Raw genomic sequence first — 15,330 nt, 5'->3', positions numbered from 1 at the left:
CTGGCTACACCCATGCTGATTGCCCTCTCTTATCAGCCACGCAGAGGCGTCTGGGGAGAAGAGTTTAAGAGAGCGGAGAGCATAGATCAGTGAGGAAAGGGTTAAGTCATCCCTCTCTTCCCCCCACCCCCGCGCTCTGCTTCTTGCACGCTCGCAGGATCCTCCCATGAGTTCTACGTCCGAGGAAAACTAAAGGCTACCGGACGCCGGGTCCAGTTGGAACCCGGAGCGACCCAAGAAAGAAAACCTCTTCCAAGCGCCCAACTTTTCTTCACAGACAGTTCGCCTCCTGTGTCTCTCTTGTGAAAGAAACCCAACATGCACATTGCTGGTGCTCCCTATAATGTACCACAACGAGAAGCTTTATTTCCTTCGCAGGGGGGCGGGGGAGGAGGAGGAGGTCCCACCTGAACCCTGAGCTACAAATGAGAAATAAAAACGCCACAAGAAATAAACGCTGGCCAACTCTCTGCGCTCTTGGACGCGTCGCTTATCCGTCCCCCTCGCGCAACTTTCTTCAAGTTCCGGGAATAATAATAATAATAATAATAATAATAATAATAATACGGCTACGGCACTATTTCGGCCAAGACGTGGGAGGAGGAGGGCGAGGCGAAGTTGCCCAAGCGAACCCCAGCTGAGGCGCGCCGGCTCTTGAGCGGGTTGTTTGCGCGGCAAAAGAAAGAGGGAAAGGAGGCGGCTGGTCTGAAGGGATTGTGTGTGGGGTGGAGGAAAGGGACTCTGGGGGCGGGGGGGGGAGGTGGGTAGGAGGCGCGCGCCGCCGGAGGGGTGAGAAGAAAGACGGTACTTGCCCAAGTGGGGACGAGGAGGCTGTCCGGGCGCTCGAGCTGTGGCTGAGGAGACGGCTTCCCCGCCACATTCATCTCCTCCCATGCAGCTAGATTAGTCCGTTCTGAATGGCGAACTCCGCGACGCGCATTTAATAAATCCCCGGGAGCCGCTAGCGAGAGAGCGAGCGAGCGCGCGCTCACTCCCCGAGCAGCAGCCCCGCAGGCGGCGGCGGCGGCGGCTCTTCCGAGGCAGAGCAGCAGCTGCAACAACAACAACAACAACAATAATAGAGCGAAGACGGGAAAGCACCCAGTGGAGGAGCCCAGCTGGAAAAGACGTGTGCTGCTTTCCGCGCTGGCGCTGAGTCTAGGGGCAAAAGCTCTCGCTCCTTTTGGCTCTGCTCCTCTTCCTCGCTGGCTGAAGGCGCGGATGAGAGGGCGGGAAGAGGGAGCGGGAGGGTGGCGTTGGCGCGCGGGGCTCAGGGCTGCGTTTGCCCCGAGGCTGCCTGGATCTCAGTCCGTCCACACGCGCGCGAGGGGAGCGAGAGACTGCGGACGCGCCCCTGTTTTAACTTCAGCGCTGCCTCTTCGCTCTCCTCCCTTCAGGAGGGCGCAGCAGCTTCGCGCTGGTTGGCAGCCAAAAGATGCTGGCAGCTCGCTCGCTCTCTTTTTCTGGCGCTCCCGCTCTCTTGTCGAGGGTGGGAGGGTGATGTAGGCAGAAATGTGGCCACGCTGGGTGATTTCATAAGTTAGGATCTGTCGGGGATTTTTAAGCCTTGCTACCCTCTCTCATATCCTCTCACACGCGCCACCCATGAGACGTTGTGGGCATTTAAGAAACAGCTAAAAGCCCACGCGGTACTGTATTTTCTTAAGAGCGAAGTTACAAACCCTAAGTGTTTGCAACTGGAGTAAAAAAAAGATCTCTTCGCTGTTCAACAGGCGTGCTATTTTCATCACGTGTGGGTCAAGTTGTATTGAGGAAAGAGGTTGGGGTGGTCTATGAGAGAGAAGAATGGGACGGACACTTGTTGGATACAGCAATGGGACTTCTCAGTTAAAATAATGAAAAGGAGGGGAGGGGGGAGTTAATTCCATGAAGGAAAGGCGGGATATAAATATAAACAAATAATCCATAAAGGCTAAGGAAGATCACCCATTCCCACCACCCTTCTGAGTAATACCCCTCCCCACTCCCTCGCTATATTTAAGGATCTGGTGACTTCTGTTTCAGTGTATCTGAAGAAGTGTGCACGCACACGAAAGCTCATACCAAGAACAAACTCAGTTGGTCTCTAAGGTGCTACTGGAAAGAATTTTCTATTTTGTTTCGGCTAAGGAAGAGTTAATCCCTGCCATTTTTTGAAAGCGCATCATGGGTGAAAACAGGCATCCCAATAAAAATGGGGCACTTTTCAGGAGTTCATATGCTCAGCTGAGGGGGATAAACATATGCACTTGTGAGAAGGTGCAGCTTTTACCTGCTCAAATTCCACCCCCAGCTGCTTTTCTGAAAGAAAGCAGTTGGGGGGGGGAGGGGACAAGTTGAGATGGACAACTTGCGAAGTTTCTTTCCAGGATCCTCCAGATGACCTCCCTATTCAAGCATTTGTCCTGACCGACTTGCACAAAGCTTACGCAGGGGTTAGACTATATTCCGTGTTTATTAAGCATTTGTTCTTGAGGTTACTCAACAGTGGACATTTATCTTGATTTGCTTTTGTTGTGCTTACATCTCTCTCTCTACCCCCCCCCCCCCGGCACTTTAATGATTTGTTCACCCCACACTTTTCAGTGCATTTCCTTCTACTTTCCACAGTCTGCAGCTTATTACAGCCGCTCTTCGTTTCAAGGAAAATGGAGGGAGGTTGCATACAACTGTGTGTAATGTGTAGTTTGCACCTTAATGGGGCACATTGCCAGTGACAGGGAGAAGTTGCAGTTAGGCATCAATACTATTTAATGTTTAAGTTATGGCAACACTGATTTTTTATATCTGTTTTAGTTATGTAAAAGTTACTAATATACAAACATAATATAAATAAATATTCTTGTTGCATTGTAACTTTTGCTGGGCTTTTGTGATACTTCTCATAAACAAGTATGCATTTCACCATTCTCAACCCGCTGCTCCCTTTGCAAAAGAACGACTAGTGCTAATTACTAATAGCACCTTCTGGTTCAAGTTATGGAAAACCTCTCTGGGAATATGTCCCCAATCCCAACCCCCAATTTAACATTAGAGAAGCTTCGTAAGCAACGCAAAATTTAACAGATCAGCAGCAGCCCTTTCTGTAGATTGGCTGTTCTAAGCTGTGGGATCGGGAGCGATGGGAAATAAGAGGAGAAAGAACAGGCAATGAAAAGCCTCGAGGCAGCAGATTGTTCATGCTATAGCTGTTGCAGACGGAAGAAATTCCATAGGCTCTTCTACTCTATCACTTCCTGAGCACTGCAGGGGAAGCAGGCACACATTTCAAGAATCTGTGTGTGCAGTAGGGCAAGCCTATGTAGGAGGGAGTCTCTGAATGTGCATTTGTACTTATTTCAGAGGAGCTCTGTCTTGCAATGATATCCGTGTTTCTGTCAAGCAGATTAAAAAAAATAATACTCCCGTGCTTGCAAAATGACTGAAATAATAATTAGCATTTCAATTCTGATCTGTAAGTAGTATGAGGATCATGTGTATAGTCATGGGACAAAAACAAAGACAAAAAGCACAACATGAGTGCTTTTATTTCTGCACAACAGGTATCTATAAAAAAAACTCAGGTGCACAGATCTCATGTGCATATATCTTATTGGCAAGTGGGGTGGGAAGCAGCTGGCATCTCAATCCTCCCATGGCGGGAAGTGCTTCAAGGACAAGCAGGAGGACGAGATTTGAAACGAGATCTTGGGAGCCATTCAGTGTTCATGCTGGGGCTTAGGGGTGGACCAGACTCCACTCTTCAGGTCAGCACCTGGAGTATCAAAGATGGACATGCCTGGCTCCAGCACTGCACTCTACACCCAAATTTCACACCCACCCACCTTCTAATGCCAAGGTTTTGTTTTTGAGGAGGAGTCCAGCATTGCTACGGGCAACAGTTAGTCACTGTTGTTTGGGCTCAGGATGAATGCAACCTTCAGGCAAGTTAGCTGGGTCCTGTGGCTTTTTTTTGCTTACCTCATAGCAATCACCACAACTCTCTTTTGGTGGAAGAGTCATTGGGCTGGATCCTTAGTAGGGAGGGACAGAGGAGGGGCACTCTGCCCCATCCTCATGATCTTCTTAATGGATCTTGGAGGATGGTGCTTGCTGCCCAGAAGCCCAGCTTTGGAGCTGAGAGGTCAAACTGCCCCTTGCTGATGGCCAAGTGAGGTCTGCCAGAAGTGGTCCATGTCGTGTGGGGACCACAACAACAAGTCAATCCTGGCTGTCAACCAACAGCATATCAGCCAGCAGGTGGTTACACACCCAGTGCTGCTCTGATGTCATCAATAAAGTTGTGGCCTAATCTGATCCAACATAGGACTCCTTGTCTTGAATCACTGCCTGCTCCCACACCACATGGTTTCACGGTGACTGGGTCAGCGGTAGATAATCAATCTTAGTGCAAATGTAAAGATCTCAGCATGCATGCTCTTCTCAACAAAAAGAAAATGTGCTAGGATATAGGTCATGGTATAGCATGAGATGCAATACCCAAGAGACCTGCTCTACAGTTTTGAGATGATGAGCGTGAGATAATGGCACAAATCCTTCTCATAACTTTTACGCCAGAAGAAATAAATCCAACACACATGGAAGGCTTTCACAAGTCCAACGACCTAAGCAGCAATGATCTATCCATATGTCCTGGAGCTTATGTTTAGGAGTAAAGACATACCCATGTAGGTTTTACGGGGAAATCTAATTAATATGCAGAATCACTAAAGTGTTTATTTGAGCATGCAAAATAGGCACCAGAGAGCCTGCATCTCGTTATGGTTTTTCTTAAAAGGCATAACCATATCAATAGGCACCAGAGAGCCTGCATCTCATTACGGTTTTTCTTAAAAGGCATAACCATATCTTCAGACTAATTGCTAAACATGCAAATAGCCTTTTAAACTTTATTGTGTTTAAATAGCAGGTTAGAGATTACGGTGCTAAAAGCTTCCAAGAGAAGCCCTAACCAAAACCAAAGCCGAACCTCAGTGCCTCTGGAGTTGCAAATTTGCTTATATTTCCATAACCTGAAGTTGAACGGTTATGGTCCTCTTTCCCCAAACTTTTAGGCCTCTGCTGCCTTGGCACATTTCCCCTTTTGCCATTTTATCAGTATGCCATAATTCTTATGAGTAAAAGAAAAGAAAAAAACACGGAAATGTCAATAAAATTTAAATAGGAAAAATAAAGGTCATATTAAATTCTGCTATAATAACAAAGGGCTCCAATGGAAAATGTCTTGGAGATAAGTAGAACAGTAATTAATTTTCTATACTATTTACTTTTTAATTTAAAAACTTCTCAACAGTTGGTCAGAAGAAAAGCAAAATAAGAGCAACGTGTGCATGTGTGTGTCCATACACATGCGCGTGCACACATGGAGAATCTTATCTATATAATTTTTAATTAAAATGTTAATACAATTCAGTGAAAATTGGTTTGCATTTCTTATATAGCCTGGAAGCTTCTGACATTTACAGTGTTCAGATTTTACGTGGAAGTTTCATTAAGTTTCATTCCCTTTACATTCAACCATGCTGATATAGGTAGGTATATGTAAAAGGAAACTGGAGCAGATAATTTTGCAAAGAGAAACTCTTAAACAGCAGTTGAGTAGCAGCTAACAACAAAGAAGTTAAAAAAATCTACGTTATTTGGGGAACTTTCTAAATACTTCTGAATTATTCAAAGGGTAAGTCATTTTCATACAGAAAACCTGTATCATTAATTTTGATAAATGTAAACTCTATGAAATGTCAACAGTAATACTTCAAGGTCTGCAGTATAAATATACCTCACTAATGTGGGGCCCAAAACTCCATGACAATGGAGGACGAGATGGTTGGACAGTGTTCTCAAAGCTACGAACATGAGTCTGACCAAACTGCGGTTGGCAGTGGAAGACACGAGTGCCTGGCGTGCTCTGGTCCATGGGGTCACAAAGAGTTGGACATGACTAAACGACTAAACAACAACAACAACAATTTTTGTTACAGATTAATGGAACCTGGGGGTACAAGGAATCACATATGTGTATACTTATAGCAGACTCATGAAGCTGTTTTTGTGAGTCTGTCCTTGCAACAGTAATAACTAGAGTGATTTGTATAGTCCTCAGTTTGTCCCACCCATCACCCTTCTTCTTCCAAGCACTTTTGTTTGTGGGCCTGGTTGCACAAAGTATTAGGTCTTCTTTGCTTTATTTCAAGCAACATTCTCTTCTTGTAGTGTATCCTGCCCCGCTTGGGGCATGGAATCATAGAATCATAGAATATCAGAGTTGGAAGGGACCAGAGGATTGTCTAGTCTGACCCCCTGCAGTGAAGGAACATGCAGCTGTCCCATAGGGGAATTGAACCTGCAACCTTGGGGTTATCAGCACCATGCTCTATGCAACGGAGCTATTTGAGGGGAGGGATTCAACTGCATACATACTGACAAATCTGTGGTTCATTCAATGAAAGCTGATTAAAACACTTGGGAAAGTTTGTGCAACAAACCCAGCTTTAAAAATCGGGCTTTTGGTGGTAAGATTGGCGACTGAAAAATGCACTAGAACAGGGGTCAGCAAAGTTTTTGTGACTTTGGCTGGTTCATGGTCCTGCAGATGCTGCGGTAGGCCAGAGTGCAGAAGCACGCTCCTTCCAGCGTGGAGGAGGCATGCGCAGCTTCCCATTGGCTGCAGGAGTTTCCTGCAGCCAGTGGGAAGCCGGCCAGCATCATGGAAGGCGGTCCCTGTTCTGCTCCATGCCAGTTTTAAAAAGTCCACATCAAAACTCATCAGCATTTCAGTTCCCATTTCTCCTGATATATACATTTGTGTATGCAATTTTGCCTAATTAATATATACATTTTTGCAGCAAATCCCCTAATTTAACTTTTGTTTTATATTTTCACTAATAGATGCCATTTTGTGCAGGCTTTCTCCTAATATATGCATTTTTAAAAAAGTTGGGAACTGCATTGCAAAACTTGGAGAAGAGGAACTTCTACAGGAGACCTGTGTTTCAGTTTGCTTCTCGTTTTGGGAAGGATCAATTAGGGAGGTTCATATTAAAATGTGAACATATTGGACCACTCTCCACATCTATTCTCTTTGGAAGAACAATCATGATACTTACATTTGAAACAGCTCCTGCTTGATTAATACAACAGTAAATGTGAACAATTTACAGAAAAGCACCGTTTTATTGCTGACTTTTATAGTCTGCAAAATACTGGGTATTTTCTACTTAATGTTAAGCCATGTAGAAAGAGAATAGCAAATAAAAGGAAATGTTCAGTGCCTCTTTAATAATCCCATTCCATTTATCAAAGCCTAGTAGCACACATTATTCTTTCTGATCTTATTGTTCAGTTCTCATACAGTTTTAAAATTCGGGGGGGGGGGGCGGAAATAAGGAATTGGATCAGCATACATTCATTGTATTATAGAACCGCAGAAGCTTTATAGTTTACATGGAATGCATTTTTAGTGGTCTATTATTATAAAACACAGGAGTTACGTTCCTTATTAAATCAATATGATTTTTCATATGAGTATGAAAGTTCGCACAAAGTATCACCTTTGTTAAGGTCCATATTTGATGCCCATATTTGTGAGAAATTCATTAAAACTGGTCTAGTTACAGAAGTTTAACTTTTTTGCCTACAGCACTGATGGCATTCATTCCAAATTGTTGTTGTTGTTGTTGCTGCTGCTGCTGCTGTTGTAAAAAACAGTTAAACCTATCATTTTGGAGGTTGAAATTATTCCAAAAAACCAAGAACACTGCTGAGTTATGCCCTTTGTTGGACTGGAAAAAGTCATTTTATCATTGACTTTAAAGAGTACCCTACTGAGAGAACAATATTGCAAAGTCTATTTTTTTATAAAAAATAATATCAAATTTATGACCCACACTTCCTTCCAAAGGAGCACAGGGTAGCAAACACAAAAAGGTTAAAACAATGCAATTTAAAAAATAAAATATGCAGCACAAATGAAGGAAGAACTTGAAAGGAAAAAGAAGAGCAGGCAGCTCTTCTTAAACTCAAGATGATTTTTTTAATCAGTATGCAGTTGGGTATGGAGGATTTCTTGATGGAAGCCATCCAAATTTCAGAGAGATGAAACAACAACAGTGTTTAAAAATTATATTTCCTCCTGACATATAACTTAGATATAAAAGCAGAAGAAGCTAACAGTCTGAACTTATTTCCATTTAGATACCACCATATGCTGGCTAGCAGTATGGAAACCCTATGGATGGTGATCTTCAGTGGAAATGAAAATTCCCCTACCCCACCATTAACTGTGGTGTGCTTTTTTATATATAAAAAAGTTCTTCTTCAAATGTTAGGAGCTGCAAGAAATCAGCATTCCCCCCCCACTAGAATCAAAATTCTACAGAGCATCAGGTACAGTAAATGTCCTGGCAGACTGTCAATAGATTCAGCTTTCTTAATTAGTTGCAACATGTTGTTGTTGCTGTTGTTGTTGCTGCTGCTGCTAGTAGTAGTAGTAGTAGCTGAAGAAGTATTATTTTTTACCTGCCTTTTGCCAGAAAGTGCAAGGATGAATTACAACATATAAAGCACAATATGGTTAAGCAGTGGCGTAGTGTGGGTTGTCAGTGTCCGGGGTTGGCAAGCTGCCAACACTGCTGGAGCGACACCAGAGTGGGGATCCCTGTGGAAGCCGGTGCCTGTTGCATCTCCTACCAAAGTTGTTTTTTGTTGGCATCCGTCTGTCTTGGGACCCCCAAAGGAGTGCACCTTTGTGGGTGAATTCAAACTATTTGAGAATTACAGTGCCTGTTGTGGCTGTAGAGACCAATATGGGAGAGACTTGTTTTGTTGGTGCCGGTTGTGCTGCGGTCATTCCTCCCCTGGTCACTGCTTTTGGAGAGGTGAGCCATTGCCGTAGATGCCTTGCAAATATGCTCGTCCAGCTCAGCGTCAATTAAGTTGCTGGTTATGATGGAGCCCAGGTAGACAAAATCGTCTACAACCTCAAGTGTGTGGTCACCAATGCTGATGAGTGGAACACTGGTGATGTCCTGTCCCAGGATATTGGTCTTTGTCCGGCTGACAGTAAGGCCAAACTCCCCACAAGCTTCAGCAAAACTGTTGAGGAGCCTCTGTAGAGCGTCCTTGGAGTGTGCTGTCAAGGCTGCGTCCTCTGCAAACTACATCTCTCGGATAAGGACCTCCAACACTTTTGTCTTGGCACAGAGATGTGCCAGGTTGAGCAGACCCCTGTCGCTCCTTGAATGGAAGTACATACTGTCTCCAGTTGAGCTGAAGGCATAAGAGAGGTGAACAGGCCCAAGAGAGTTGGGGCAAAAACGCTGCTCCATTTCACAGTGCTCCTTGTAGGGAAGGCATCTGAGGACGAGTCGTCATACTGGACGGTGCCACACCTGTTCTGGTGGAAGGACATTAACATCCTGTGAAGCCTCCTATCTTGTTGAGCAGTGTGAAGAGTCCTTTTTGGCTGATGAGCTTAGAGGCCTTTTTATTTACATTAGTTTCTTCTATCTTATTGTATTATGAAAAAGCCTTAATAAATTCTTTTTTTTTAAAGTTAGAATTCCTCCTGAATAGCTAAAGGGTGAATTTTCTGCACAGGAATCTCTGTCTTCTGCATATACAGCTCTGTATTTGCACACCCCAATCCAACTGGGGATATGCATGCAGAAACCTACATCCCTGAGCACTATGCCGCGAGATAAATCAGGACATTTGTGTTGTTTTGTATTTGCCGCACTTTCTTAAAAAAAAAAAAAAAACAAACAAACAACCAGCCACATCTCTTTAAAATTCATTGAGTGTTTTCCTTTGTTCCTCCTGGCAGGGTTGCAATTCATTACATGATATAATTTGGATTTTTCATCATCATTCATTGTTACTCATTCTATATTATTCCATTCAGTGCAAGGAGCTGAATTAATTTGAAACAAATATATGTTTTGTGTTTCAGAGAATTGTTAACTCGCCTATTATAATCCACTGGATTAAATCTTGGTTTAAAGGTTGGTATTTGCAATGTAAATTACCAAAAAATTTACTGTAAGCATTCGAGCATTAGTTTATATATAGATTTACCATAAATGACCCTTACATTTTTAATGTTATTTTAAGTACTCCATTTACATACCTTCTTGTGATTGATTTGCCTTTCAAGACAGTTGTCTCTGCCATTTAGCTTGGTGCACTATATAAAGCATCCTTTCTCATTTGCAGAGAGATGAATTGCCTTTCCCCAATGCTCACTCTTCCCACTGCCCTCCCATCGCTGTCATACCACTTTGCCAAGCCAATTGCTGGAAAGAGGCCTGATTCAACAGTGAAGGAGACCAACAAGAAAACACAATGGCTGTGTTCAGTCATAACTCTAAACTATGGTTTAATGCTACACAGGGGAGAATGGTCACTAGGGCAAGACGGGGCCAAGCCCTACCATTGTTTTTTTCCTACACCTTAAAATCCATATAGCTAGAGCTCAGCAGCTCTGTGACGCGCAGAGTCATATTCATAAATTTCCTGTCATTCAGAGACACCCTAGAGTCTTTTTTTGGGGGAGGGGAGGGGAGTCCATCTCACTTGGTATAAGCAGAACTGAAATATCACAGGTATATCTAGGTATTTGATGCCAGCTCCAAGAACTGTAAAATTTCTAGGTATCCACTCTTCTGCTCAGTGGCTAGGTCTTTAACAGACACAAGCACTAGATATTTAAATGTTAACACTATATGTTTGCAAGGGAGAAGTATTGGGGTGGGAGAACAAGAATCTAGGCTCTCCACAGGCTGCTAAACTATCACCCCCATCATTCCTGACCACTAGTCCTTTTGGCTGCAGCTAAAGTGAGTTGAAATCTAGACAACCACAAGTTCCCCAAACCCTGGCACATAGGATTGCAGACTCAATAGTTTACAATTATTTTACTTATCCACCAGTTAGATGTCTTCTAAGAACACATATATGAACTTATCTACAAATATGATAACAGATGGCAATCTTACGTATACAATTTGGGAGTAACTGCCATTGAACTACCTCATAGGGGTTTACTTCCGAGTAAATATATACAGGGTGATGCTGAAACTGAAATCAACTTTGTTTTTTGAAATGTTTGTTTAGGATTATGTACCCCCCCAAAAAAACCCTTTTAAAAATTAATATGAGACTTCCATTTGATTTTTTTAATTAAAAAAATCAGACTCTTTCAGTCACCTGCATTCCTTACAGAAATGGTCCTTATTTATTATTTGAAGCCAAATGCTTCTAGGATAAATAATTCCAAAAGAAGTGACTTTGATTGCATATTTATATACGGATGTGTAAACAGAAGAATCTTACCATCAATTTTCATTGCATTGGGCGCCTATTCCAAGACACTGATTCTGACATCCATTTACTATAGTGACTAAGGCTGGATCTAGACACATCAAAGAAGTGTTTCAGTTTAAAGCGTTGTAACTTTAAACAGGGAAAACAGGTAGAGAAAAACGGGACTCCACTTCGCCATCTGGTGACACAATGTTATATTGCACATACAACACATATAAACCGTTTTTTCTTTATCACTCTAGCTGAGTCCTAAGATAAATAAGCATATGAATTTCCACTAAACATCTGTATTAATGAAAAGAGAGTGCAAAACATAGTTTCAAATTTCCAGTAATGTTGCTTCCTCTTTTTCTCTTCACTGAGAATATTTTTTGAAACATTTCTTTTGCCCTTTGGAAGAATGTGGAGGTTATAACCACACTCATGTAACCTCCAGAGGTCTAGAGCAGGTGATGCTAGACTATTAAAACCACCACCATCTCTGATCACCAGCCATGCTGGCTGAAGCTGATAGAAGTTGAAGACCAATAATATCAGTAGGACCACAAGTTCACCACACCTAGTTTAGAGAACCTCAGAATGCCATTTTAGGGTGTCAAGGCTCTGTCAAGGCTTCAGGAAATCAGATCCCTCCCACAGTGGCAGCCCAGAATCAGAGAAATGATAAAAGTTCTCACCAAGCAATTTATTCAATAATTCACAGAGAATGACAAAGGAATGCAACCTCCCTATTAATGGCGTTGCTCCAAGTTCCACCCCCCCTTCATTTCTCTTATCCTGCATCATCCCTGCACCGGTTGGTCTGGGATGTCAGACTCTGAGCTTTCTGCTCAGCTACTCTCACTGCATGTCTAGTCCTGGGGCAGGGGGGGTCAGGAATGCTCTCCAAAGACACAGAGTCTGTCAGCTGTGTCTCCCCTGTGTTTCTGCTTCCTCTTCCAATGTTTCCCAGCTTTCCCCCTCTACATTCTCTGAACTACCGGTATGTCCTTCTGCAAACCACTGTTCTAAATCTAGACTGTCCTCCTGCCCTCAGGAAGGTTCATGAGAAGGAGGGGGGCACCATTCCTCCTCAGTCCAGCCCCTGACACAGGGTGGCTAATACAGCAAAGGCTTTTCCATTCACATGCCACCTTCCGGATAAGTTTGGTTTGTCAGGGAAACCGCCAAGGGAACTTTTTTCTCATCCAAACTGCCAGGGTTGGCTGCAAGAAACTGTTCTCACAAAAAGCACTGGAGAGGAAGCGGGGAGGCATATGTAGACTGGTATTTTAGCACCTTAAAACAACAACATATGTGTGTGTGTATAAATCTCTAATGGCTAATTTTATTGAGTGATAGAAGGGCATAATGTGTGTGTGTGTGTGTGTGTGTGTGTGTGTGTGTGTGAAAGAAAGATTGTGTAGGCAATATTTTGGTCTTGTAATGAAAATACCACAACTGAAGGAAAAGTTGATTGATTCTTGACTAAAACCTTTGGGAAATTCCCCGTAATGTACAGTGCAGACCACTGAGCTGGCTAATTTTAATTGCTGAAATGAGAAATTGACAAAAGGGATATTGCCTCATTGATGCTCTGCCTATCAAAAAGCAAGAAGTACTAAAAGGGAGAATGAACAGACAATTCCTAAAGATATTGGACACTTGCATCACTGTATGAGCAGACCACTGAAAGTGAGCTTGTCTGCAGTCCTGCTGCAGTCCAGCTCCTTATGCCTCATTCGGTTTTCCTCCAACTGGATTTAAGCATCCTCTGTGTAGGAGGATGGCCTATAGCCCATACCTGTAGTTTTTTTTCTTTGTGGCATTCTTTACAACCTCTAAACACAGGGAAGTAACAAGGAACAATGTCATTTGTCACCAAGTGATATGCAAGATGGAACAAGTTGTTGAATTAAATTAAATTGCTAACCTTTCCCTTCGTTTCTACCAAATGTTATAATTAAAACAAACAGTAGGGGCTTGTATTCACACAACCATTTAATTAAGGAACATATACACGCTCCAAGTACTACAAACCCTCTTGTTGTGCAAATTTATTCTCCATTCCCCATACATTACAATTACATCTTAGGCCTTTGTTTCAGACCTGTGACTTTCACAGGAACAAGCAATCACGGCTTCTCTCCTGCACATTTTGTTTTTGTTGTTGTTGTTGTTCAGTCGTTCAGTCGTGTCCGACTCTTCGTGACCCCATGGACCAGAGCACGCCAGGCACGCCTATCCTTCACTGCCTCTCACAGTTTGGCCAGACTCATGTTAGTAGCTTCGAGAACACTGTCCAACCATCTCATCCTCTGTCGTCCCCTTCTCCTTGTGCCCTCCATCTTTCCCAACATCAGGGTCCTTTCTAGGGAGTCTTCTCTTCTCATGGGGTGGCCAAAGTACTGGAGCCTCAACTTCAGGATCTGCCCTTCTAGTGAGCACTCAGGGCTGATTTCTTTGAGAATGGATAGGTTTGATCTTCTTGCAGTCCATGGGACTCTCAAGAGTCTCCTCCAGCACCAGAATTCAAAAGCATCAATTCTTCGGCGATCAGCCTTCTTGATGGTCCAGCTCTCACTTCCATACATTACTACTGGGAAAACCATAGCTTTAACTATACAGACCTTTGTCGGCAAGGTGATGTCTTTGCTTTTTAAGATGCTGTCTAGGTTTGTCATTGCTTTTCTCCCAAGAAGCAGGCGTCTTCTAATTTCGTGACTGCTGTCACCATCTGCAGTGATCATGGAACCCAAGAAAGTGAAATCTCTCACTGCCTCCATTTCTTCCCCTTCTATTTGCCAGGAGGTGATGGGACCAGTGGCTATGATCTTAGTTTTTTTGATGTTGAGCTTCAGACCATATTTTGCGCTCTCCTCTTTCACCCTCATTAAAAGGTTCTTTAATTCCTCCTCACTTTCTGCCATCAAGGTAGTATCATCAGCATATCTGAGGTTGTAGATATTTTTTCCGGCAATCTTAATTCCGGTTTGCGATTCATCCAGTCCAGCCTTTCGCATGATGAATTCTGCATATAAGTTAAATAAGCAGGGAGACAATATACAGCCTTGTCGTACTCCTTTCCCAATTTTGAACCAATCAGTTGTTCCATATCCAGTTCTAACTGTAGCTTCTTGTCCCACATAGAGATTTCTCAGGAGACAAATGAGGTGATCCGGCACTCCCATTTCTTTAAGAACTTGCCATAGTTTGCTGTGGTCAACACAGTCAAATGCTTTTGCGTAGTCAATGAAGCAGAAGTAGATGTTTTTCTGGAACTCTCTAGCTTTCTCCATAATCCAGCGCATGTTTGCAATTTGGTCTCTGGTTCCTCTGCCCCTTCGAAATCCAGCTTGCACTTCTGGGAGTTCTCGGTCCACATACTGCTTAAGCCTGCCTTGTAGAATTTTAAGCATAACCTTGCTAGCGTGTGAAATGAGTGCAATTGTGTGGTAGTTGGAGCATTCTTTGGCACTGCCCTTCTTTGGGATTGGGATGTAGACGGATCTTCTCCAATCCTCTGGCCACTGCTGAGTTTTCCAAATTTGCTGGCATATTGAGTGTAGCACCTTAACAGCATCATCTTTTAAAATTTTTAATAGTTCAGCTGGAATATCATCACTTCCACTGGCCTTGTTGTTAGCGAGGCTTTCTAAGGCCCATTTGACTTCACTCTCCAGGATGTCTGGCTCAAGGTCAGCAACCACATTACCTGGGGTGTATGACACCTCCATATCTTTCTGGTATAATTCCTCTGTGTATTCTTGCCACCTCTTCTTGATATCTTCTGCTTCTGTTAGGTCCTTTCCCCTTTTGTCCTTAATTGTGGTAATCTTTGTACGAAATTTTGTTTTGGGTTGCCATCCAATTCACAATCTGCTTACCATGCATTCAGAGTTATTCATATTTTGCCTCACATCTTTGTGGGCTTAGGTATCATCGAAAAGTCTCACAGCCAAACTACAGGTATTTATAATGACAGCAGCTAACCCATCTCTTTAAAAGCAGTTTTTTCCCAACTGTGGC

General features: G+C 43.2%; 1 protein-coding gene across 2 annotated transcripts in view; it reads right to left on the bottom strand.

The window, feature by feature from the left end:
• The window catches only part of SNTG2 (syntrophin gamma 2), a 200,811-nt gene extending 199,844 nt beyond the window's left edge, over window positions 1-967 (bottom strand). For both annotated transcript variants that reach the window (XM_033143019.1, XM_033143020.1), the window contains exon 1: window positions 813-967. In XM_033143019.1, the coding sequence (XP_032998910.1) occupies window positions 813-884 (72 nt within the window). In that variant the 5' untranslated portion in view covers window positions 885-967. The remainder of the gene's footprint in view (window positions 1-812) is intronic.
• Between the last annotated feature and the right edge of the window lie 14,363 nt (window positions 968-15,330).

This window comes from Lacerta agilis, chromosome 3 (genome assembly GCF_009819535.1).
Source record: "Lacerta agilis isolate rLacAgi1 chromosome 3, rLacAgi1.pri, whole genome shotgun sequence".
Taxonomy (NCBI): domain Eukaryota; kingdom Metazoa; phylum Chordata; class Lepidosauria; order Squamata; family Lacertidae; genus Lacerta; species Lacerta agilis.
This window is presented reverse-complemented; position numbering and strand designations above follow the sequence as displayed.